Source organism: Narcine bancroftii, chromosome 3 (assembly GCF_036971445.1).
Source record: "Narcine bancroftii isolate sNarBan1 chromosome 3, sNarBan1.hap1, whole genome shotgun sequence".
In the NCBI taxonomy this organism is placed as follows: domain Eukaryota; kingdom Metazoa; phylum Chordata; class Chondrichthyes; order Torpediniformes; family Narcinidae; genus Narcine; species Narcine bancroftii.
This window is the reverse complement of record NC_091471.1, coordinates 53721178-53748415: the sequence shown is the minus strand read 5'-3', so window position 1 is coordinate 53748415 and position 27238 is coordinate 53721178. Positions and strand designations below refer to the sequence as shown.

Below are 27238 nucleotides of genomic sequence, written 5' to 3'. Positions count from 1 at the left end.
GCACTTTATTCTTTGTTTTTCTTGTCCCTGTATTGCAGTCAGTTGTTTACATTTCTTTATTTGTTAACATGTGTACATTGTGTACAGTTTTTGCACTACAAATAAGTGGTAATTCTGCCTGACCCGCAGAAAAAAATAATTTTTGGGTTGTATGTGATGTGATGTATGTACTCTGACAATAAATCTGAAATAGTTATTTTAAGAATGGTTTACCTACCCTGCTTTGGCACCTTTCAGCAAAACCCTTCAACTAATATTAGCTGAGATAGATGTAATTTCTGAGATGTAGTTTAGGATTTTTACTCCACCTAGTTCTTGACAAATTGCTTCAAATAGAGTCTTGATTACATATTCCAATTTCAATCTTGTGCAAGACTTCATCGATGTGGAGTAACAATGACAAGTTGGATCAAAGAGCACTTCAGGTGATGACATTCCTAGTCTATTTTAGTTCCACCTGTCCATGATGGGCAACCTTCCTATTGCCACATTCTCAATTGGAATGTTTCTTGATGTTAACTAGGCAGCGTTGGACTGAATTCTATAATATTTGTCTTCCACTTCAATGTGCAATATTCTCAAATTTCAAAAGCACACAATGAGTGTTGTGCTGTTTGATTGTTGCTTGGTCATCTCTTTCATTTGACCTCAATTCTGCATCCACATTAAGAACTCCTAGAAAATATAACAGCAAAGGCAATGGAGATTGCAATCACAATTGTATTGCTCATGGGCACCCTCTCCTGTGCATATTGAAATATCTGAAGCAGTGGATAAGGTCCTTATAAATATTTCCAAAAGACCAACGAGGATAAGGTACTGTCACAGTAAAACATTGACTCTGATAACACACATTATATGTCAGGAGTAAAATAGGGAATCGTGCACCTCATCTTGATTTAAAAAAAGTGATATTGTGGATCCTTTGCAAAAGGTGTTACATTCAATGCTGTATTTATAAAATATAATTTGGCAAAGAAAACACAAGCTATATTCTAAATTATTGAGTTATGAGTAATCTCTAATATTGGTAAAAAATAAAGATTATGTAATAAAATGGTTCAGCTGAATTGCTTTTAAGATGAACTGTAAATGTTCCTTGATTGCACATATCAAATACACTGGGTAAAATAGTGAACCCAAAATGATTTGAAATTCACACCGCCAGTCACTCCCTTTGCAAAGCTTATCAGTAGTTTGTGGTTTACTTGGTAAATATATTTTTTTGAGTAGAAATAATTGATACAAACTACAAAAATACTAAATAACTCTTGCCTTTTCGATTTAGTTACTCTTACCTGAAATAGTGACATAATGCTCAAAATATATAGGTATGTTAGTTTATAGAAAAAAAATCAATTCTTGCTCTTGCCCATTATCTCCAAATTTTGGAGGTACTGTGTTATGATGCTACCAACTGATGACAAAAAAAAATCTCTCTCTAGTTTCTTATCTAGAGTGCCTGGGTTCAAACATGAAGAATGTTCAGAGTCCATTCAATATCCTTTGGAAGGATTTTTTAACCAAAGATTCTGAGGCAGAAATGTGTCCTCTTTTGGACATACTGAATGTTTGATGGCATAACAAATGGATATAAAACTCAACTTCAGGAATTTGGTCCTAAAAATGAATCTACAGCCCAAAATCTCTTGGTAGACATTAAAAAAAATCCAAATGTGGTTGAATAAACAGCTATCGGTTATCATTGGAAAATCTCATCACCCTTATTGAGGACCGAATCCTCAACAACTACAGGAAATCCATTAGTATGTTGAATGATTGCTTACAACAAAAAGAAAAGCACACATTAAAGAGGCGCTTTAAATTTACAGTTTAATTTCTGACTGGTTTACAAAGAATAACTCCACTGCCAAAGCAAAACACCATTTTAACACAAACATACTCTCGACAATGTATTTGTTTATATAACATCTCTTCCCTCTCTAAAATTCTAATCCAGAAGATGGTTTCAGGATTTATTGAAAATCTTTTTTTTAATTTTACAGATTAATGTGTAATTCCACTCAGAAGTTTGGGCGGGGCAGCGGTGGGGTGGAGGGAGAGAGTATCAGGTGAGTAAAATAATCTGGGTGATTCAACTGATGTTGACCAATTGTTTCATTTACCTAATAGTAAGACAACCCTAATAATAATTGACTAATAATATTTTTTTTCCTATGAATGGATATAAAATTCTTAATTGATAAGAAAAATTGTGCTGCCGCAGCTGATAATAATGGTGAGTAATCACATACTTTACAGGCAGAAAATCCAAATGCATGGAACATTTTAACCAACTGTTTGGCTGACTGTTTAGTAACACACCTTTCCCATTGTGCATATTCCATGGACATCAATTCAGAGAGAAAAATCACCTGTGCTTCAAGTAAGTAGCATTTTCTAAATGTACTAGAAGTCAAATGGCAATAAAAATCATGTTATTTTCTCTTTTTTTTTGTTTGATAACCCTGAGCACCACAATCCAGCTTTCCCTTAATGCACTGGATTAGTCAAGAAGAAAATTAAAGTAAAATTTCATACACAGCTAGTAAGCCATTTTAGAATCTAAACTCCTACAGCATTAGCATTGCAAAAAAGCCTAAACAAAGTGAATAACACATATTGGACATAAGTAATATTTATCAGAACTGTGCCACTGTTCAACAAAGTTTGTGAAATGTCTTGCTTGATCTTTGGTACACAGCAAAAAAAAAAGCAGCCACCATTAAACCTGATTCACAGGTGGCTAGAATTCCAGCTAATGGCAACTTGTTCCCTTCCTAACACCCTGCAAAGATCTTAATAATGCAACTGGGAGTTGACAATCTGCTATTCAGAATAATGAGGTAGGTGTACAATAGAATATTCCCTTCTTTGGTACAACAATATAAAATAAAAAAAAAGACAGTGATTGGTGAAAATAAATGCTTCATAAGTGGCTTTACAATAAAAATAGAAATTAAATAAAATGACTTCTATGAGGTATATTATGAGCATCTTTTTTTTTCTTTCTCATTAAATGTTAATTAGAAGATTCACGAGGTATTCGGCTGCATCTGTGAATAGCAAATGGACAGGGGTAGAGGCAGAGGTTGCCATTTGAGTATATCAGAAGACAAGGACAAAAAAATCAATATAACAGCAAGATGCTTCTTTCAGACTAAATTCTATAGACTTGACAAGCCTTTGCAATGAGTTGTTGGATTCTGACCGCATTAATTTGCACAGACACACCTCCACCTCCCCCTTGACTCCATTCAACAGCCAGGGTCAGTGCATCACTGTTAACATTATCATCTGGTCCTATTCAATAAAGCCACTTAATTGATAAAACTGCCCTGCTGCTTTTTTTCTCTTTCTCTTTGTGCACTTAATCATAAATCTCCATACTATCATTGCACAGGGACAGACGTGCAGCCATCATTGTGAACAACAGGACGAGGATGATAAGACAGAATTGATCCCTGTAACACAGTTGTAGCTTTGTTAAAGGTCAGGCCCCAGATGTATTCCCAAGATTCTTGCCTGATGTGGCAATTTCCTCTTGAGGTCCAGCACAATATGAAACAATCCTAAGCTGTTTTCTCTCTTTGTGGCCTTATGAAGAAGCACCTTTTTTTAAAGATTCTCTTTTGCTCACACAACACCTTTTAAAAACTGTTCCCTTTCTTAAATATTGCAATGTGTTCATTCCTATATTTATGTTTATTTTATAGTTGTATTCAGCCCTGTGATATGATGTCAGATATCCTGATAAACTACTTCTCTCTTTGGTTAAAGCTGAGTTACAGTATATGGTACTAGTTCTTTTTCCTGAAACAAAGTAATCAATTCCCTTAGATTATGAAGCATTATTAAGATGTATATATAATTAATCCATATCTCCTTTTATCCCCTTCTTTTTGGCCTCACCTAATAAATCTTCCAAAAATTGAACCCCTCTGCAGAACACAACAAAAATTAGTTTTACATGGACAAGGACGTCCAACCAAAATGGTCATCCACAATTTCATCGCCATCTTCACTGAAGAGTCTATGGTTGGGTGGATGTCCATCTAAAAATAGAAGTGTTGACTCACTTACAGAAAGCAACAAATTTACGCAAGTTAAAATCACTGATTTTTTTGTTGTTTTTACACAAAATTAAGTGGTGTTCAGTCCAACAGTGATTAACTATACAATATAGTAAATGTGACCCTCATGCATGATTGAGTTTGTTTCCATCACTTCACCGGCAAATATTCTGGTTGCAAATTTTCCTTGCAAAAACACACACTCTCAAAAAAAACACCAGAGTCTTCGGGTATTGTCTCATGTTGTCTCCTGACTGTAGGTGAGACTTCAAGGTGCAGAACTGGTGGGAGTGTGACTATGAGACGAGGAAGAAGGCTGGGCTTGTGGTACTATTGCCGGACTAGGCATGCCCTGAGAACTGCTACTGTTCCCGTTGCTGCCAGGCATCACGGGAATGACTGGCCTTCGTGCGAACAGAACGCCTGCATGAAGAATAAAAACAGGTCATGAAAATTCAGTGATATTCAATGGGTATGTACAAATACACACGTCTTAATTTTATGTATACACCTCCTAATAACTGCCCATTACAATTTCTGATCGACACAAGTCATGGGGAACAGCTCAAAAGGTCTGACGGTAGAGTTTATTTTGTAGGTTTCCTAAAGTTCTGAATAGCTAATGTTCAAGAACATTAAAAAGACAAAATAATTATTGGATCATTATTATGGAGATGAACATAAGATCACAAGGGTCCACATAGACAAGATTCTTTCTTGGTCAGCAATGAAATCAGAGGGCACAAAGCCTTTTCAAGCATATGCACTCTTTCTGAGAGGATGTTGTCCATTTGCAAGAGCTGAATTTCTTGCAAATTTGTCAATTATTATAAACAAATTGCCTTATTAAGCTGAAGGATTTATGGAGAATCAAAGTGGCAGAGCTTAAGATTCTTCCTGGAAGGGATGCCACTTTTGAGGATGTTCCACAATTTTTATTGAAGATCATCCAGCTGTACTGTTAAGACCACCCCCAACAGATGCAACCGAGTTAATCATATGTGTGATGCATTTTGTGCCCGCAGGTTCCCACTAATTCCAAATAATTTTAATGAGAATTTATTGCCAGAAACTTAACTACAATGTACAGTTGCATTAAAATTCTTTGCATTCTTAAATAGGCTCTTGCCTCTTTCTATCAGTGAATCATACCTCCGCATTTACAGGCCCCATCAATCCCCCCTGAAGCCTCTATTCTCGGTTGGATAACAGAGTCCTAAGCAATAAATTTGATCCTCAGATATCATTTTCTCTGATAGAATGAATCCAGAATATGGAGCCTATCTAGTCCATGAGAAACTATTCATTCTTCTTTGTCCCTTCGATCTGCACGCAGCCTATTTCATTGACACCTTTGGAGAAAACAGACTTCCGGAGTGGTGCACAGAAATATTGATCTGGATTTAGTTTTACTTTCTCAAGTTGGACAATCCTCCATCTCAAAGGCAATATTACTACAAAGGAGAAAAATCTAATACCTCGGTCAGAATTCTGTACAGAAGACAGATAAACAACAAAAAAATAATTAATGATAGGAAAGAGTGAGCCCATTCACCATGTATTTTCACAGGATGGGGTTCTAGTGTCATTGCTGTTCACTGCACCTCTGTGAATTCCACCAAATTGACTTCACCGATGAACCTCAGTCAAAGCATAACATGGGTCATATCAGGGTAAACCGGATGCAGTGTAACAGATGACTAAGTAGCCAATTAAAATGTTGGCATTTATAGATCACATCATTTAAGAAATATTTTTGAAGTTCTATCTGACTTTAGCAACTTCTTTACCTCAAAAATGAAAATAAACGAGATGAAATTTAGAACTGTGGTGCGATTGAGTTGCCCTTGATTCCAAGGCAACATTTGATTGAGAACATGATCAAGAAACTTCAGTAAGACTGGAGATTTACAGATTTTTTTATCTGTAAATAATTTCTAATTTGCCAAATTACTTTTTTCCCAGCGGTTTTCAAATGTCTCCTAATGATCACTAAGCCTCAATGTTGCTGGAAACAATGGATGCTAAAGGTTGGTGTTTCAGAGAAGCCAGTGTGTGAAGATCATTCTGGCCCAAAGAAGGAATTTGTTTCTGCATGCATTCACAAGGTTCACCACTACAGAAGCATTCACCATGGCTGCAATTGCAGGACAGGTTTGGGTATCACATGTAGGCTATCTCCTGCTGTGGCTTCCCAAAGCATTTTCCAATCACTGACCATGCACTGGTGAGGAGTGCGATGGAATTCTCTTTATTTGACTGACTGATAGCAGCTCTGATAAAAAAAAAGCATGCTACACACCACCAGAAACTTTCACTTTATCTGCTGTGGTTGCATTATTTGCCAGCACAACTTTTCAAGACAACACTTCCTACGAGGACAAGTAAATTGGAAACATGGGACCACCAGCAAGTACTCCAAGTGGAACAATATTCTGGCCAATTAAACTTTTTAACAGGTCTGTGGGAATATCTTTGTCATATAGACTGCTGCAGTTCAAGAAGCAGTTATGTTCTATGTCGTCACTCATTTTTAAAAAGAAATCAATAAATTGAAAGGGGTGCAGAGGAGGTTCATAAGGATGTTGCCGGGACTGGAAGCTTTGTGATAAAGAGAGGTTGGATAGGCTGGGCCTTTAATCCTAGAGTGAAGGAGGCTGAGGGGTTCACAAAATCATCAGGAGCATGGATAAAGTCAATGCCAGCTGTCTTTTTTCCAGTGCAGGATGATTCTACAAATAGAAGGCATGATTTTAAGGTGCGAGGGAAAAGATTTTGGAGGACCTGAGAGATTATTCTTTTAGTCAGAAGGTGGTTCATATGTGGAATGAGCTGCTGAAGGAAACCGTAGAAGTGGGCACAATAACCATATAGCTTTGGCTTTGGCTTGGCTTCGCGGACGAAGATTTATGGAGGGTATGTCCACGTCTGCTGCAGGCTCGTTGGTGACTGATAAGTCCGATGCGGGACAGGCAGGCACGATAGCAGCTGTTGCAAGGGAAAATTGGTTGGTTGGGGTTGGGTGTTGGGTTTTTCCTCCTTTGTCTTTTGTCAGTGAGGAGGGCTCTGCGGTCTTCTTCAAAGGAGGTTGCAGCCCGCCGAACTGTGAGGTGCCAAGATGCACGGTTGGAGGCAATATCAGCCCACTGGCAGTGGTCAATGTGGCAGGCACCAAGAGATTTCTTTAGGCAGTCCTTGTACCTTTTCTTTGGTGCACCTCTGTCTCGGTGGCCAGTGGAGAGCTCGCCATATAACACGTCCTTGGGAAGGCGATGGTCCTCCATTCTGGAGACGTGACCCACCCAGCGCAGTTGGGTCTTCAGCAGCGTGGATTATATAACCATATAACCAACATTCAAAAGATAATTGTACAGATTTATGGATAGGAGGGGCTTAGAGGAAGATGGACAAAACACAGGCAATTGGAATTAGCCCAGAATGCCAACTGGGCCGCATGGACTAGTTTGGTCGAAGGACATGTCCATGCTGCTTGAGTCTATTACACTATAATATAAAAACTGTGCAATACAGGCCTTGCAGCTCACCATGTCTGGAAAGAACATGATGTCATTTATGAATTCACCACATAGAGCCCACCTCACTGACAAAAGGCAAAGGAGGAAAAACCCAACACCCAACCCCAACCAACCAATTTTCCCCTGCAGCCGCTGCAACCGTGTCTGCCTGTCCCGCATCGGACTTGTCAGCCACAAACGAGCCTGCAGCTGACGTGGACTTTTACCCCCTCCATAAATCTTCGTCCGCGAAGCCAAGCCAAAGAAGACATAGTGACAACAATATGGAAATGAATGCAATAAAAAAATCCTGATAAAAGCTTGGGCTCAACAGGTTCAAAATTAAACACTAAAATCAGTTAGTAAATTCAAATGAATTATGTTTATATTATGTCAAATTGTACCAACTATGGAGGCAAATTGTGAAGTGACCATATAAATCTGCAAAATCCATCATAGTTTGCAAATAGCTGTTGGCAACAAAGCTTTATTTTAAAATGATTTGAAATGATTAAATTATTTTACTGTGAATTCTGTGGGGATTTAGGGTGAGCTAGACAGTAAAGTGTGAAAACAAAATGATCTCATATCCAAACCAGATTCTCGACTGCACTGCTGCTCATAAGATTTATCAGTATTTTACCTTACACCAACACATTTGCTTTTGCTTTAATCAATTATCAGTTCATAAATCTTTAACCTATCTTGACTTGTAAACATTTAATGGAGTTCAGGATTCATCAGTTGAATTGCTTGGATGCCTTTCCTGTTTGTATCCAAAATTGCATAGAAGCTGATTATATTTCCCATCAGTCACATTAAACTGATGCACAGAGCTGCCAATATCCGATCCATTATAGATTGGAGACATTCGGTTCTGGGACAAGTATCCGACTTACACAATGATTCCAAAAATACATACAAAGCAAAAATGTCAAGTTGTGTTCATTAAAAGGTGAGAGCCAAATTTATTCCAAATGCAAATTGCTACAGGTGTACCATTGAGGAGATTCTGACTAGTTGCATCATGGTTTAGTATGGAGGTGCCAAGGCACAGGAGAAAAAAAGGCTACAAGATGTTGAGAACTCAGCCAGTGCCATCGCAGGCATTAGGCTTCACTCCATCAAGGACATCTACAGAGGCGGTGTCTCAAGAAAGCAGCCTCTATCCTCAAGGACCCTCACCATCCAGGCCATGCCCTCTACACTGCTATTACCAGGAAGGAGGTACAGGAGACTGAAGACGAACACCAAACGGCACAAAAACAGCTTCTTTCCCTCCACTGTCAAAGTTCTGAATGGACAATGAACGCTTTCTCTTCTCTTGCACTAATTCTTTTGTTTTAATACAGTGTATTTACAGAAATGTAATTTATGGCAATTTTTCCACCGGTAATGCACAATCTTTGGCTTGGCTTCGCGGACAAAGATTAATGGAGGGGTAATGTCCACGTCAGCTGCAGGCTTGATGGGGGACAGGCAGACACGGTTGCAGCGGTTGCAAGGAAAAATGGGTTGGTTGGGGTTGGGTGTTGGGTTTTTCCTCCTTTGTCTTTTGTCAGTGAGGTGGGCTCTGTGGTCTTCTTCAAAGGAGGTTGCTGCCCGCCGAACTGTGAGGCGCCAAGATGCACGGTTTGAGGCGATATCAGCCCACTGGCGGTGGTCAATGTGGCAGGCCCCAAGAGATTTCTTTAGGCAGTCCTTGTACCTCTTCTTTGGTGCACCTCTGTCTCGGTGGCCAGTGGAGAGCTCGCCATATAACACGATCTTGGGAAGGCGATGGTCCTCCATTCTGGAGACGTGACCTACCCAGCGCAGTTGGATCTTCAGTAGCGTGGATTTGATGCTGTCGGCCTCTGCCATCTCGAGTACTTCGATGTTGATGATGAAGTCACTCCAATGAATGTTGAGGATGGAGCGGAGACAACGCCGGTGGAAGTATTCTAGGAGCCGTAGTCATACCCACACTCCTGTTCGGCTCCGAATAATGCACAATAACACTGCTGCAAAGCAACAAATTTTGTGGTATGTTCATGACAATAAATTCTGATTCTGATTATTATTCTCTTACAGTTTTCCTTTTTTTAAATTTTATGTTCTTTCTTTTATTATACTTCTTGCTCTTTCTTTAAGTCGCCATTGTCCGTGACATTTCCTCACTTTTTTGCATCCTGTGTAGGAGTGTCCCAATCCATACAGCAATTACAAAGGTCCCCTATTAGGGCTAAAGGAGCTGCATTTTTAAATACTATGCTTTCAATACAGGTATAGAAGACAAGAAATCTTAATTTGCTGATTGAAATCTCCTTGCAATGCAAAAGAATTGACAGGCTCACCTAAGCACAAAACAGTACCTTTAACAGATCAAGTCTTGCTTTTAAAGAACAGTGTATAAATAATGGAAAGCACAATCATATGTAAGACTGTATATGTTGGAAAACTCGTGCAACACAAGGAATGCTGGAGGAACTCAATGGGCCAGGGAGCATCCATCGAAGGCAATAGACAGACAACATTTTGAGCCACAACCCTTCATCAGAAATAGTAAGAAGGGGCAGAAATCTGAATGAAAGGTTGGGGTTGGGGAAGGGGAGGAGAACAGGCTGGCAAGTGATAGGTGAGCACAGGTTGGAGTCGGAAGAAAATGGGATAAAAAGTGTAAAGCAAAGAGGTGAGAGGAGGAAGGGGTAGAGGGCTGAGGAAGATACACTCTGGATGAAAGAAGGGAAGGGGTGGAGAGCTGGGAAATTAAGGTGCGAGTGATGGACAGGGAGAGAATGTGGGGAAGGGAAAAAAGGAAAAGAAAAGGAAGAATGGGCCCACAGAGATTTAGGAAAGCATGGGAGGAGGTTACTGGAAATTGGAGAAGTATATTGATGCCATTTGGCTACAGAGTGAAATAATGGAATACAAGGTGTATTGAATATATTAAATCATTGGAATAATTTTCTTTATATTTATGCTCTTTCTCACCACATGTATGGGCATCAATTCTAAAGTTCAAGAAGCTGCAGGTAGGTGCAGAACAGAGTGAGTTCTACATGCACTCATGGCCTTAAACTTTGAGTATTTTAATCCTCAAACTTTGTCCAATAGGCAATGGTCAAACACTGCTCAAAAACAAGTAATAAAATGCCAGTTAGTCAGAATGATTATAAGGCAGAAGGAAGCTATATGGCCCATTGTGTCTGCACTAACTGAACCTGAGTAATTCACTAGTTCCAGCCCTCTGGTCCTTTCTCAATCACCTTGAAAACCTTTACACACCATAAATTCATCCAATTCCATTTTGAAGACCACAATCTGCAGCCGATGTACAGGTATTTCAGATTTCAGGTATCTGCTGCATTAAAAGCTTAACCCACTTTATTTTATATCTGTGATGTGCAGTTCGCAACCTCTCCATCAAAGAGCACAGCTTCATGCTCTTTCAGTGCCCTCATCAACTTGTATACTTCAACGTATCTCCCCTCCTTCCCCAAAGGAAACAATCTTAGCCTATTAAATCTATTCCTGGTGAGAGAGTTGGGACCCTGAAGGCAGCTCCTCAGACTTAGAAAAATCAGAAGAAGGAGGGATTTGGCCAGTAGAATTGTGGGAGTGGGGGGTAGACTAGGTTCGAATGGGTGAAGAGGATTGGCTGTGGTGCTAGGAATCTGGTGAAAGGACGTCAACTTTGCATAATTATCCTACTCAACTTATGTTTAGATGGAAGGGTGTACCTTCCAGATCTAGAGGGAAAGGTGCTTGAAATTCAGGAAAGAAAGTGAAGGGTGAAAAATCATTATTGCATTAAATTATGTGATAATTAATATTCCACCAGTGCCATCAATCTGGTCCCCACAATAAATTTTAAGAATTGCATGTGGCTTCTCTGATTTAGGAATTCCATGTGGTTTATCTCAATCTCCACCATCACCTTCATCAGTAAGCCTGGAGGCAGCACAGTGGTGCACTAAATTGCTTGGGTGAGTTCACTTGTTCCCATTGTGTCCAAGTGGGTTTTCCCCTGGGTGCTCTGGTTTCTTCCCACATGCTAATATCATGCTGGTTGGAAGGCTAATTGACTCATGGGAATTGCCCCGAGCATAGGTAATGACTGGAAAATGGAAAGGAGTTGATAGGGAATGCAAGAGAAAAATGGGATAAGTTAGAAAAGTGCTTGAAGTATTCCAAATTGTATGACTTTACGATTCTAAAATCTAAATTCTCAAAAATCTATTGAGAATCATGGATCAAAAATTATTAATTAAAATATATATTTTAATACATCCCAAAACATTGCTGTGCAATTTCATGGTCACTGTTTCACTCTATTTAGGATACACTCAGAAACAGTGACCATGAAATAGAGCAGCATTGTTTTGGGATATATTAAAAAAATAAATAAATAAATAGATTACTAGATAAAAAAATAAATGTTTATATATATATATATATAGGCATACCTCCATGAGTCTTTCTCAACAGCAATCATCATGGATGGGGACCCACTGAAGCCCTCCTCTTATTATTGAGTGCAGATTATAAAATTATAGCAAAAGCTTTGGTCAATAGGTTGGCAGAATATTTGCCAAAATTAATAAATCCAGACCATTGGATTTGTACAAAAGAGGCAATCAGCAGATAATATAGCTAGATTGCATAATTAGTGCATCTGGCACAGTCAAAGGTGGATCCAGGCTCTGGATGTGGAGAAAACCTTCAATAAATTGGAGTTGGACTTTCTGTTCAAGGTACTGGAGACATTTGGATTGGGGGACAAATATTGATTAATTGGGTTAAGACACTCTATTATAAACCCCAAGCTAAAATTATTAAAAACGAGCAAATATCTCCACTGTTTCCATTGAGTAGGTCCAGAAGTCAGGGCTGCCCACTGTCTCCAGTGCTGTTCCTACTGGCCACTGAGGTGCTGGCAGAAGCCATTCAACAGGATTCAGACATAAAAGGGTACAAGGTGGGCGAGGAGCAGCACAAAATCAATCTATTTGCCAATGATGTGTTCATATATTCAATGGATCTTGATCAGTCGTTGGCCAAGATGAGGACCACACTGGAGGATTATGGGAAGATCTAAGGGTATAAGATAAATCTGGACAAGAGTGAAATTATACTTATGACAAAGGGGGGATTAAGGACAATATCAACAAGGAAGTCAATTCAAATGACCTCAAGAGGGCATTAAATATCTGGGGATAAAAGTAGACAAAGGATTTACGCAACTTATACAAACTCAATGATCTCCCTTTGCTCCAGAAGATTGAGGAGGACCTCAGTAGATGGAGAACTCTGCCCATAACCTTGGTGGGTAGAGTTAACTGTGTTAAAATGAAGGTGGGAGGCTACAATATCTATTTCAGTCATTACCATTCTGTTGTCCCAGAGTGTCTTTAAAATGCTCAGCGGATGTGTCAGAAAGTTCCTGTGGAATGGTAAAGTGGTTAGAACCTTCATGGAAAAGTTGACTTGGGATTACAAACTGGGGGGTTGAAAATTGCCAGATTTCAAAAAATATTACTGGGTGTGCCAGGCGAGGTTTATCGTCTCACTCTTTGAGGGAGAACCCCCTCCCCCCCACCTCCTGGGCACAAATTGGACTACATGCAGTAAGTGAAAAGATAGCAGGAGAGTTTATATACAAATGGGACACAAAATTAATGTAAAATAAAAGGGATAACCGCACACTAAAGCATGTACTTCAGACATGGCAAAGAATAAATCAATCTATTGGATTGAAGGTGGGGATATCTCCAAAACACCCTTGACCCAAAACAACTTAATACCCATGACTCTAAACAACAAGATCCTGGACACGTGGTGCCAGAAAGAGATCAGTGCTTCAAGGATTGTTACAAGTGAATGCACACCATTGGAGCAGTTGAGGAGTAAATGTGATTGGTCTTATAGAACATTCTTCAGCTATCTGCAACTTTGATCTTTATTAAGGGACAAATTGGGAACATCTATGACCCTGCCTATGTGTATGTGACATGGAGATTCTAATTTGAAGGGAAATGTGCATGTTTATTTCTATATTGTATTTCATATCCCAATGTAAGTGCCTGAAACTGGGCTTACACAGGTTGAGAGAAAGGTGGGAGTCAGACTTTGGAACAACAATCCACGAATGGTGCTGCTCAGACTTGTGTCTGGAAAGCATGACATTATTTATTAATGCTAGGTGCAATACAATTTTCTGCTTCAACTATACTTCACACAACAAAAATCACATAAATCTAAATCAGATATTTTGGAAATGTGCTTTATGAGTGGTGAAAAGATTGGAACCTTTATCCATTCAACCTTTATCCATTCAAGGTGAGATCCTTCTGAGAGGACTTGGGGGACATTCTGAAACAAAATTACAAAGGTGGATTTTCCACAGGATCCAGAATTGTACCTTCTGGCAAACATTATGAACATGAGTTTTAAACGGTCCTGATACCAAATTCAGTTTGTGAAGGTCACCTTGGCAATGTACAGCAGTTAAGTGGAAGTCTGACTCCCAACTAAATATTACATGATGGAATATGGAAATGCAGATCTGCATTCCCCTGGAGAAAATCATGTACAATTTAAGGAGGAAATATGACACATTTCTAAGAGTGCTGCAACCTTAACTGAAACACATAGGTCCACAGATATAATTTCATCCCTTTGGAATAAAGGAAATGAAACAATCTGTCCCAGCATGGAAATGATTAGGATCAAAGAAGTGGGACGTGGCGCAGATGATGTGCTCTTGTTTTTTTTTGTCTCTTATCCCTTTTTATTTAAGTACCTGGTATTTTTAAAAGTTTTTCGCAAGGGTCATTCACCTCACCAGTATTTTTTTTGTGTAATTTATATAACTTTATTCTTGGTTGTATGGGGGCATGTTGGGGGGGCGGGGGTGGGGGGTGGGTAGGGGGTAGGGAGAGGAAGAACAGACTCTGTATTGTTGTCTGAATCTATTTGAGTCATTGAAAATCAAAAGAAATTCCAAAAAAAAAAATATATATATATTTGGCTTGCAAGCATTAAATAGCTGGTGAAAAGGCCTCTGGAATACCGGGACATTTTCTTTTCAATTTGTACTGATTTCACTACATAAATCAACTGATCACTTTAACAGAAGCTGACTGCATCCTGCAGTCACTAGCTCATCTCCTGTGGTGAATGGCTGTTGTAATATTTCAAAGGCAAATTGAGTAAGTAAAACCAGTTAAGCTATCGAGTATATTTACATTAAAACATAACCATGTAAATAGCCACGCTGCTATTCCCACAACAAAAATGTCATATATCTTTGTAGAAGGTTAAGGAAGTTGAAGAGCCAGGAATAAGATGTGCAGATATGATTTACTTGGAGATGTCTGCAGATGCGAAGAAGACACTTTCAGCTGGAGTTTCCTATCGCAGTATTGGGTCTGCCTGTCCCGCATCGGACTTGTCAGCCACAAACGAGCCTGCAGCTGACGTGGACTTTTTACCCCCTCCATAAATCTTCGTCCGCGAAGCCAAGCCAAAGAAAGATTGGGAGAAGTATTCTGCCTGCCCCTAAATCTATACTGCAGCTTTGATAATTTTCTCAAGTTACACCAGGGGTATCTTAACCTTTTAGACCATCAAGCCCCCCTCCCCACCTTTATGGAATCCTTGATCCCTCATTGACCCCAGGGGGATGGGGTGGCTGCGGCACTGGCTGGGTGTGGGGGGGCGGGGGGTGGGATTCACACTCCTCTTTCTTCTGCGCTCTATTCACCCTTCCTTGTCCTCCCGTTCGCTCTAAGGGCTGAAGCCAAATACAACATAGCTGCCACCAAGGCCAGCTCTCGTGAAAGGTTGGCCACCCCTGCCATAAGTGCTATTTTCCATCGATAGGACCCTACTTTCACTCCAAAAGTTCAATTGACCCCCTGGCATTTATCGACTTCTTGGATGGTTCCATTGACCCCCCCCCAAAGGTCGATATCGGTCACTTTGGAGACCTCTAAGTTATACAATGGAAGTGTCACTAAAGGAAAAAGCTTGCTTGAGAAAGTTGGTTCACATCTCCAGAGTAAAAATGGCTCAAATTTCATATATTTAATGACCGGTGGCTTCCTTATATTTTTTTTTGTGCCCATAGTATCTAAGTGTTTCCAAGTTATCCATTCATGCTAGCCATTAAAAGGCATATCACACAAATAAAAACTAAACGTCCATTCAAATGCGCACATAAATTCTGGTAAAAGTTGTAATGAAACTTTTAGTCAATCTTGAGGGTGTATGACTGCTTCAGCATACCTGCATTTTACATTGCAGAGAAATCACTACATATGATATTTATGCGTTCAATTATAATTAGCACAGTTACTACTCAAAGCATTACTCAGAAACTGTACATCTGGTCATGAAACTTGGTAAATTTATTACAACTTTTTCCACACACCACTTATTAATTTTCGTGCTCTGAACTCCTGCTACATGATGTTTTTTTTTACTCCAGTTTTCACCCTTTTATTGCCTTTTTCTGATAAGCACAACATTCCTTACTATGGCCTATCTAAATTACTGTTCCATTCCTCCCAAATCTTCATCATTCCATCCTATTTCATTCCACATTTGATCTCCCAGGAATAAGCTAGAATTAAAGGGCAGGTTAACATGGGAGAGACAGCTTTGAGCAGCCAGTGCTTACACAGTGGTAATTAAACCTTCAGCTCAACAACATGGTCTGGATTCAACAGTCTTTTTCTCAATCTATGACAATGAGCACAATCGACCACTAATCAACAAGGGGCAATTTCAAGATATTTAACTTTTTTAACTGCATTGGACTGCCACTTCATTAGAATGGATTTTATAGTAAAGACATCAAATTGTGTATAGAACTTAATGCCACTGCATTGCTATAAGTTATTGGATTTCCTGCTCGCAATTACATCGGAAAACAGCCTTCTATTTACCTGTGTAGACAACTCCATTTATTTCTATTGACATGTTGATGCTGCTAATGCCATTTGTAGACAGGTTCAATGCAGTTTCTTGTCTGTCATCTGCTAGAGAAAGCAAGAAGAAGAAAATACCAATATGAGTGCAAAAAAGCAAGATAACTGAGAGAGTAAATGAGAAATGATAAGCTGACTCTAGGGAGCTGGTAGCACTTGGCCACTTGATTTCTAAGTTTCTCTTTGCAAATAAAACACAAGTACATTGCTTTTCTTTCTGTTCCTGGAAGTGTTATTTATTAAGGTTGTAATGGGATTCCACGTGTAGAACTCTGCCTTCTTCAATCTGCTGTTTCTCCTATATTCTGCTAGACATTAAAAAATGTGTTTACAGGTGGGGAATTGGTTGCTGTCCAACCACATCCTGAGTTTTTCCATTTAGACACATTGCATGACACATCCAGCTTCTTAGGAATAGAAAATATCCTTTGCAAATGTGTCAACCTCAAATTTCAAATAGCATTTTTATTGTTTGGTAAATAATTTGAATGTGGGATCATTTGATTTTGTACTTGTCAAAGTAAAGATTGTTAGTGTTGCAAAGTAGATAATCTTCTGCAGCAAACACCTGTAACTTAGCTTTCCAGATAGATCAAGAATAACCTGTAATGGTTTGCATTTATTTAGCACCTCCAAAATAAACAATGTGCTTCACAATTGGCACGGAAGACAATGGAGTAAAGGTTAAATAATATTTATTATTTATTTTATTTAATTTATTTATTTTCATTTACACATACAGCACAGTATCAGGCCCTTCCACTCACAAGTCCGTGCTTCCAATTACACCCAAATGACCTACACCCCTGGTACACTTTGAACGGTGGGAGGAAGCTGGAGGGCCTGGACGAAACCCATGGGGAGAACGTACAAACTCCTTACAGACAGCACTGATTTGAACTTGAGTCGCTAGCATTGTAACAACATTGTGCTAACCGCTACGCTAATCGTTAAAACCACTTTTAAAAATAAAATTATTATATTTTTTTATCTCTTCATGGAATTGTTTGTGTTACTTATATTATGGTTTTTGTGTTTTAAAAACTGGGAAGCTGCAACAAATAAGACTTTCATTGCATCTGTACTTTGTACATATGACAGCAAATTCTCATTCATTCTTTTATTTCAGTCACATCTTCCTCCACTCTACCTAAATCCCAACCACAGAAAAGTATTTTTCACTCTATTAAAACAGTAGCTTCTAATTCCACATCAGTCCATTACTACTTAACTGGTTTGTTCGTAACATTAGAATTATTAATGCTGATTAACGAGTTATATTTTGGTTAGTTATAGGTAATAAAATGAAGATCAATTTTGTTCATTCCATTAAATTCTTTTCCTGAGATATTTCTGTGTGAGATAGTGACTTATCCACACCAAAGTAATATTTTTTTCTGTGTTGGGCATTCTGTAAAAATGAAGAGTTGTACAAATTTACTCTGAATTTACTTGATTCATACTCCACAGTAATTTGTTGGAACTAAAGCTAGCACAAGTCCACCAGAGATTTCTGCTGCCTTTCACAGCCTGAGAAAAGAATGAGAAATCTAGACTGTTGCACCAATTATCCCTTTGCTGGATATTCCAGAATGAAGCTCAGATTTTTCAATGAGTTGGCTGAAAGATTTGGAACAGAATGAAACAATGCAATTAAGGACCCATTGACATCTAGATCCCAGTAGTCGAATGTTGTGCATTTGTGCCTTTGCTGGTCCCAATCATAAACACATACAAAGTGTAATTACAGAGTTGTTTAACAGAAGGTCATTTGGCCCCTTGTGTCAGTGGTTTTTTTTGCTTCCTTTGGATGATTTTTGAATTCTGCTCCCATGATTCTTCCAAACAGCATTACAGATCACAGCTAATAAACTCAGTCAAAGAGCTCGTTCTTTATACCAAGCCTGAAGTAGTATCACAACATCTAGATGGCAAAATCGTAAGGTTAGCATGCTCAGCTGTTTGGCAGCTGGGCAGAAGTTGGCAGCTTAGCCGCTATCAGTGAGATGACTCATTTTGGTTTCCCCCTCAAAGACCAATTTCATACAATGACTTCTTCCTAAACTGCCATCTCTCTGATCTCCATTACAGGCCTTAACAGCCCCTCATAGAGTCTAATAGGATCAGCAGTCTTCTGCACATTTCTTGTTGCTCAGGGTACCTGCTCAATCTGCATTAGTTAAACTGCATTGTGGTCATTCCCACTGCAGCAGGTCAAAAAGGTAGTTCGCTATCACCTTCTCAAGGACAATTAAGGATGCCCAATTAAATGTCAATGACTGAAAGAAAAAAATCAGGTTTGATCCTGACCCCTGATGTTGCTTGAGTGGTGCTTGACCCTTCATCCAGTGACCACGCGGGATCCTCCCAGGTACTTCAGTTTCCTCCCATGTGCTGAAAATATGCTGGTGAATTATTTGGCCACTGTAGGTTGTCCTAACTGCAAGTGGATGGCAGGAGCATTGGTATGTGAGGGAGAACAGGTGGAGGAATAGGATTGCTAGGCATGGTCTAGGAAATAGCCTGATGGACTGAACAACCTTGTTCTTTATTGTAAGGAAGTCTGAGAATGAGAAACATGAGAAACAAATGGGAGAAATGAGCTAGTGGGTGAAAATTGCATAGATATTTATAAATTGTCTTTGTTTAAATTAGTTGTGATGATTGCAATTGATTTTACAAAGTGTGTATGTGTTTTTAATATTTAAAATTTATGCAATTGCAGTTTTATTTTTAAACAATATTTTTAGGACATCTAAAATGTCCTTAAATGTTTGTGAATGTCAAAACATTTAATGGTTCAAACTAAAGGACTTTTTGACAAAAGTGGAGGTGGTTTGGAGATTTATCAGCTGTCAAAGTGACTTTGTGCCTGTACTAAGCCAGCCCTTCAGCTACACTGATCCACGTGAAGTGCTGAGTGCTGGGTTCCCAGAACAACCAGTGCAACCAGCAAGAGGCTAACCAATGATTTCAGGGCAACAGTGTAAATCATTCATCTCTTGTGCCTGCTTCTCTAGTCAACTTATGGCTTTGCAAATAAATCTCATTGCCAATTTCCCATACCAATTCCATTTCCCAAGATTCCTTTAATGTCTAAAAAATTATTGATATCAGCCTTGAATATTGGCATCCAAGACTGATTTTCTAAAGCATCCTTGGGTTAGGAATTCCAAATATTCAGTAACATCGAGGTGAAAACATTTCTTCACATCTATTAAGAATGGCCAACCCTTATTTTGAGGTTGCAATTCATTGATTTTATTATCCCAAACACACATCAATTTTGACATTTAAGAAAGATTTGGATAGGCACATGGATGATAGGGCTATAGACTCAGTGAAGATAATTGGGACTAAGCCGACTAAAGTTTTGGCACAGGCTTAGATGGGCTGAAGGGCCTATTTCTGTGCTGTAGTATTCTATGAATCTACATCCAAAAGGCAATATGGAGGTAAACCTCCTCAAACAGGCAGTTTGCAACAGAGTAGTGCAAGCATAGGAGGTTGTGGTACTGGATCACCAAGCCTCCCATGAACTTCCTTTGACAGGCATGATCATTTTGCTGAACCCAAAATCATCTTGCTTATCTTTTCACAGTAGGGGTTGATCACCAGACCATTGACGAGTTTGATTTACCATCAGAGAGGCAACCTACACATGAATGCATCAAAACTAACAGAACAGCCATCATAAACTGATTTGAGTCCTTCATGCAGTTCTTCCAATAAGAACCAATACACATCATACCCCAATCAGGTGGTAGTCACATCATTTGGAGATGAAGAATGGCAGAGCAGCTGTTTGCCTTTCAACATAGTGGGTAATGCTGGATATATGAGCCTTTGTTCATATAGCTGGCATCTGGATAACATTTTGCAACAGCTGTAGTTCCGTGTGCTTAAGGCAGTACTAGGACAGGCCACTAAAGATATGCGTTGCTTTTGGGCTGTGGTTTATCTTATCAGTGTATGCTGGGTGTGAAAAGTGAACAGATGTTTCATTCTACAGGACCAACATATCTCAGTTTGTGAGAGAATCAAACATAAATAATGTAATAAAATCAGTAGGCCTCTTCACGGGAAGGAAAGAAAGATGGGAGTCATGTACCTTTATTAAATGTAATTTAAGTCACATCAGTTGACATTAAGGGTGCAATTTAGTGTAAATTGCAATGATTTTTCATAAAGTCAGTTGATCAGTTGGACAAATTACATGGCGCTTCAAATTTGATTTTATGGAGAACATATTGACATATTCAGAATACAAATCATTTTATTTTTCCTTAAAGGCTCCAGCTGTTTGGTATAAAAGTTCATAATAATAAAGGAAATACTGATTCAATAAAAAACATTTGAGATGGAGTTTTTGAAACCCGTGGATTGTAGGAGGAAGCAAAGATTGAAGGATGTATGGCTTTCCTTTTAAGTGGAAAAAAATGAATTAAATTAACAGGACAGCTGATGTCTTGATTTCAACATAATGAGAACTTACAAGGAAGGTGGGCGCAGCTGCTGCAGAAAGACGACAATGTGGAACTCAGAGGAGCACAGAGATTAGTTAAATTGACAAAGAAAGACATAAAATGTTGCAATAGAGGGTACAAGGAATAAAGAGGATCATTCAGGAGAATGAATTTGGGGCCCAATGATCGAAATCAGCCAAGATTTAAATTTATTCCTAAATTTTAAATTTAAACGTATAACACAGTAACAGGCCCTTTCGGCCCAAGGGCCTGCACTGCCCAATTACACCCAAATTAACCTACAACCCTGTATGTTTGGAAAGGGGGAGGAAACCGGAGCACCTGGAGGAAACTCACACAGGCATGAAGAGAACTTGCAAACTCCTTACAGATAGGGCTGGATTCGAATCAAGGTCACTGGCAATGTAAAAGAGTTCCTGCTACAGTAAACATGCTGCCCAAGTAAATGGAAAAAGGGAATCCAATGACTTGCTCCCAGTTTTGCTGTGAATGAGAATTTAGACATTACAAAGGCCTTTTATTAGATAATGGTGGTGGTGTATTCTGAGTACCCCAAGGAAATCTTTGGCTCAACCTAGCCATGACCCATTCTGTCTTCTCGCCTTACCTCTGCTATTGATTTTAATGTTCATGGGGATCTGTGTTGCCATGGCAAGCAGGTTCTGCTGCAGTGCTTGCTGCATGAGCCGCTGCTGTTCCTCCGCTATTGCCAGCTTCTTTTTCTCGGGTGGCTCTCCTGAGTCCAGCTTCTCTCGGAGCTGGTCCAGGGCCACTGCCTGTGCCGCTGCCATCTGCGATGCTGCTGCCTGGGCTGCCACGGCCTGCGAGGTGCTAACATGATGGCCGGTGATGCTGAGCGGGATTGCTATTCGATTGTGCCCTGCCGTTGACAGCGCAGATTCTTCTAGGGATGGGAAAGGGGAAAAGAAAGTTACTGAAATGTTGTAAAATGGTCTGGCAACAACATGACTGGTTCCTCAACATTCAATCTTAGTGGGGATCATTTTACAAAAGGGAAGACTCTTGAATCATTGAGTTGTAATGGGGTAGTACAACCCTATCCTTTGAACCTTAGCTTCCATTGAGGTTGGATTATAAAAAAAATGAACAAAATTAAAATAGAGCATAAGAACAGCTTCTTCCCATCTGCCATCAGATTTCTGAATGGACAATGAACCCAGACACCACCTCACTTTCTCCGATTTTCTTGCAATATTTGCACTGTAATTCTGCCACAAAACAACAATTTTTGTGACACGTTCATGACAATTAATTCTGATTCTGAGATCAGAACAGGAATCCTTAAACTTAAAATTACCAACAATTATTAAATAGGGCATCTCATTCAATTAGCAACCACTTTGGATGAAGAAGCAGGGAAATTGCATCACTTGATGAGAAGTGAAGACTGATCGTCAGTAATTTAAGTTTATTTCTTCCCTCATGAATGCTAACTGACCTGGTGAGATTCTCCAGCAGTGTCTGTACTTTCAGATTTCAATATTTGCTGTACTTTCTTTCTGGATATCTCATTCAAATTCTTTGTGGGGGCTCAATCATTAACTATCACTCTCCCCTTGAGACTTACCATCTATCCTTTAACTGAATGCTACCAGAAAGATTTAAAAGGGACCTGAGGAGCACCTTTTTTTTCCACACAGAGGGTGGTAAATATGTGAAGCAAGCTGCCGGAGTAAGTGCTAGAAGTCAATTAAAAAAAAATTGGGTAGGAAATGTTTCAGGGGATATGGGCCAAATGTATATAAGTGGGACTAACTTACAAAGGCAACTTGGTTAGCATGGGTAATTTGGACAAAAGGGCCTGTTTCTATGATGTATGATTCTATGCCAGCCTTATCAGGACAATTCCCCTAATGCACTCTTTTTGATATCAAGTAGCTTGAATGAGAGTGGACACCTTTTTTTTAATTAAGAAACATCTTGAAATGGGAATTGCATAATTCTGGTTAAATATTCAAAGTTGGATCTAAAAAAATGGAACCCTTCTCAAGGTTGACACAATGTCTCCATCTGTTGTCTTTAGCAGTATTATCTCTTCTGCCATTTTTACCAGCAATATTTTCGAGTGTTCCTGCAATACCCTGGGATTTTCTTTGATTAACCTTTGATTAACAATAGGACCAGCAATAGTCTTTCCTTAAATTACAATATTTTCATCATTTGATATCTGTTATTTTGTGCAAAAATGTCTCCAGATTGGATTGCTTCTATTTTTGGTGCTCATAAATATGTTCCTGATGGGACCTCAGACAATTTCACGTATTTCCTGGCTCTCTATTGTACAATAATCAGTCCTTAAAGGTACAGTCCACTGGCACTATTTATAACACATCAACAAATTATTGCCTGCTCCGTTTTGCACTCAAACACCAGAAACGTAAACTTTGATAGCCACAGAGGACAAAGAGAGAGCTCCTTGCCCCACAGGGGCCCTCAAACCATGGTCAACCAGATACACACCAGAAGGGGAAGAGGAACAAGAGGGGTGTGAAGGGAGGGGCTTCTGGAGATTTAGTAAGTATGGAAGACGAACCTGGTAGAAGGTGACTACTGTGCTCTCCTTTGGAAGTGTGAGTCCTTGCACAATAAAGCAATATAAAATGGTATTTCCATAGTAGATGTCAGGGCGATCTGCCAGAGATCCTCACATGGAAGTGCATGATGTGGAGGCATATGTTATTTTCAACATTCAACATTTCAACAGTAGTTGGCCTGCTACATCACAGTATAGTATGGTTACTACAGAGAAATTATTCAGAGGTCAATCCACAGGACCATAAAAGTGGCAGAGAGGATCACTGGAGTCTCCCTCCCCATCATCGACACGATCTACTGGGATTATTGTCTGAAGAGGGTGCACAAAATCATTGAGGACCTCTTTCACCAAATACACAGCATCTTTCAGCTGCTCCCATTGGGAAAATGATTCAGGAATATCAGAGCTAGCATTCTTCTTCTTTGGCTTGGCTTCGTGGACGAAGTTTTATGGAGGGATAAAGTCCACGTCAGCTGCAGCCTCGTTTGTGGCTGACAAGTCCGATGCGGGACAGGCAGACATGGTTGCAGCGGTTGCAAGGAAAAATTGGTTGGTTGGGGTTGGATGTTGGGGTTTTCCTCCTTTGTCTTTTGACAGTGAGGGGGGCTCTGCGGTCTTCTTCAAAGGAGGTTGCTGCCCGCCGAACTGTGAGGCGCCAAGATGCACGGTTTGAGGCGATATCAGCCCACTGGCGGTGGTCAATGTGGCAGGCACCAAGAGCTTTCTTTAGGCAGTCCTTGTACCTCTTCTTTGGTGCACCTCTGTTTCGGTGGCCAGTGGAGAGCTCGCCATATAACACGATCTTGGGAAGGCGATGGTCCTCCATTCTGGAGACGTGACCTACCCAGCGCAGTTTGATCTTCAGCAGCGTGGATTTGATGCTGTCGGCCTCTGCCATCTCGAGTAGTTCGATGTTGATGATGAAGTCGCTCCAATGAATGTTGAGGATGGAGTGGAGACAACGCTGGTGGAAGCATTCTAGGAGCCGTAGGTGATGTCGGTAAAGGACCCATGATTCAGAGAAGAACAGGAGTGTGGGTATAACAACGGCTCTGTATATGCTAATCTTTGTGAGGTTTTTAAGTTGGTGGTTTTTCCAGACTCTTTTTGACTTGGTGAGTCTGTTGTCTATCTCGTTGTCGATCCTTGCATCTGATGAAATGGTGCAGCCGAGATAGGTAAACTGGTTGACTGTTTTTGAGTTTTGTGTGCCCGATGGAGATGTGTGGGGGCTGGTAGTCATGGTGGGGAGCTGGCTGATGGAGGCCCTCAGTTTTCATCAGGCTGACTTCCAGGCCAAACATTTTGGCAGTTTCCGCAAAACAGGACGTCAAGCGCTGAAGAGCTGGCTCTGAATGGGCAACTAAAGCGGCATCGTCTCCAAAGAGTAGTTCAAGGACAAGTTGCTCTTGTGTCTTGGTGTGAGCTTGCAGGCGCCTCAGATTGAAGAGACTGCCATCCGTGCGGTACCGGATGTAAACAGCATTGTTGAGGTCTTTCATGGCTTGTTTCAGCATCATGCTGAAGAACATTGAAAAGAGAGTTGGTGAGAGAACGCAGCCTTGCTTCACGCCATTGTTAATGGAGAAGGGGTCAGAGTGCTCATTGCTGTATCTGACCCGACCTTGTTGGTTTTTGTGCAGTTGGATAACCATGTTGAGGAACTTTGGGGGGAATCCGAGACGCTCTAGTATTTGCCAAAGCCCTTTGCTACTCACGGTGTCGAAGGCTTTGGTGAGGTCAATAAAGGTGATGTAGAGTCTTTTGTTTTGTTCTCTGCACTTTTCTTGGAGCTGTCTGAGGGCAAAGACCATGTCAGTCGTTCCTCTGTTTGCGCAAAAGCTGCACTGTGATTCTGGGAGAACATTTTCGGCGACACTAGGTATTATTCTATTTAGGAGAATCCTAGCGAAGATTTTGCTTGCAATGGAGAGCAGCGTGATGATGATGGTATCACAAACGTCCTGAGCCAGCTTTCCTTGGTCCCAGCAGAGCTTGAAAAACTCATGCAGTTTGGCATGCAGAGTTTTGCCGCCAGCCTTACAGACCTCTGGGGGGATTCCATCCATACCTGCTGCTTTGCCACTTTTCAGTTGTTCAATTGCCTTATATGTCTCTTCCCGGGTGAGGACCTTATCCAGCTCTAACCTTAGGGGCTGTTGAGGGAGCTGGAGCAGGGCGGAATCTTAGACTGAGTGGTTGGCACTGAAAAGAGATTGGAAGTGTTCTGACCATCGGTTGAGGATGGAGATCTTGTCGCTGAGGTGGACTTTGCTGTCTGAGCTGCGCAGCGAGCTTTGGACTTGGGGTGAGGGGCCGTACACAGCCTTTAGGGCATCGTAAAAACCCCTGAAGTCGCCAATGTCCGCGCTGAGCTGGGTTCGTTTGGCGAGGTTAGTCCACCACTCTTTTTGGATCTCCCAGAGTTTGCGCTGAAGATGGCTGCATGCGCGACGGAAGGCTCGTTTCTTCTCTGGCCAGGATGGCTTTGCAAGGTGAGCCTGGTGGGCAGCTCGCTTCTTTGCCAGCAGCTCCTGGATTTCCTGGTTGTTTTCATCGAACTAGTCCTTGTTTTTCCTGGAGGAGAAGCCCAGTACCGCTTCAGTGGATTGCAGTATGGCAGTCTTCAGCTGATCCCAGAGGGTTTCAGGGGACAAGTCTGTGAGGCGGATTGCATCCTCGAGCTTTGCTTTGAGATTTGCCTGGAAGTTTCCTCTCACTTCGTCTGACTGCAAGTTTCCAACATTTTACCTCTTTCTGGGGGATTTACTGTTCCTGGACTTTGGCTTGAAGTGAAGGTTGATCTTGCAGCGAACCAGCCGGTGGTTAGTGTGGCATTCCGCGCTGGGCATGATCCTGGTGTGGAGCACATCTCATTTGTCTCTTTCTCGCACCAGGATGTAGTCCAGGAGGTGCCAGTATTTGGATCGGGGATGCATCCAGGTAGTCTTCAGGCTGTCCCTCTGCTGAAAAAGGGTGTTTGTAATGACAAGCCGCTGTTCTGCGCAGAGCTCCAACAGGAGGCGCCTGTTGTCGTTGCACTTGCCGACATCATGCTTGCCCAGGATTCCTGGCCAAGTTTCTGAGTCTTTGCCGACGCGAGCGTTGAAGTCGCCAAGGATGACAACCTTGTCGGCTGTAGGGGTGCGTTGAATGAGGTTGCGCAGATCAGTGTAGAACTTGTCCTTTTCTGCTGGTTCCACCTGGAAGGTTGGAGCATAGACACTGATGAGGGTGATGCGACGCTTGTTTTGAAGGGGGAGTCGCATGGACATGATCCGGTCCGAGTGGCCTGTCGGGAGGTTTTTGAGTTTGGAGGCAATGGAGTTCTTGACCATGAAGCCTACACCAGATAGGCGTCGTTCATCCATAGGCTTGCCAGACCAGTAGAGTGTGTAGCCCGTGCCGTGTTCTTGGCTGAGAAATACCTTCTTCCCATGGGCAGTGAGAACGCTGAACAACCAAAGGAACTGGTCACACTAACCATCCGAGACTCTCATATTTATGAAACAATATTTATTTATTTGTTTGTATATATGAGTACTTGTCTTGCATATGTATTGTTTGTCTATTTGTGTGTTATGTCTAGTTGTGTGTCTGCATGTTTTGAACTGAGGACTGGAGAATGCTG

The 27238-nt window shown here is 40.6% G+C and overlaps 1 protein-coding gene across 1 annotated transcript in view; it reads right to left on the bottom strand.

The window, feature by feature from the left end:
* Positions 1-1814: 1814 nt before the first annotated feature.
* LOC138756681 (AT-rich interactive domain-containing protein 3A-like) overlaps positions 1815-27238 on the bottom strand; it is a 612036-nt gene continuing 586612 nt past the window's right edge. The window contains 3 exon segments of the mRNA XM_069923069.1: positions 1815-4496; positions 16522-16614; positions 21658-21954. Of these exon segments, the coding sequence (XP_069779170.1) occupies positions 4342-4496; positions 16522-16614; positions 21658-21954 (545 nt within the window). The 3' untranslated portion in view covers positions 1815-4341.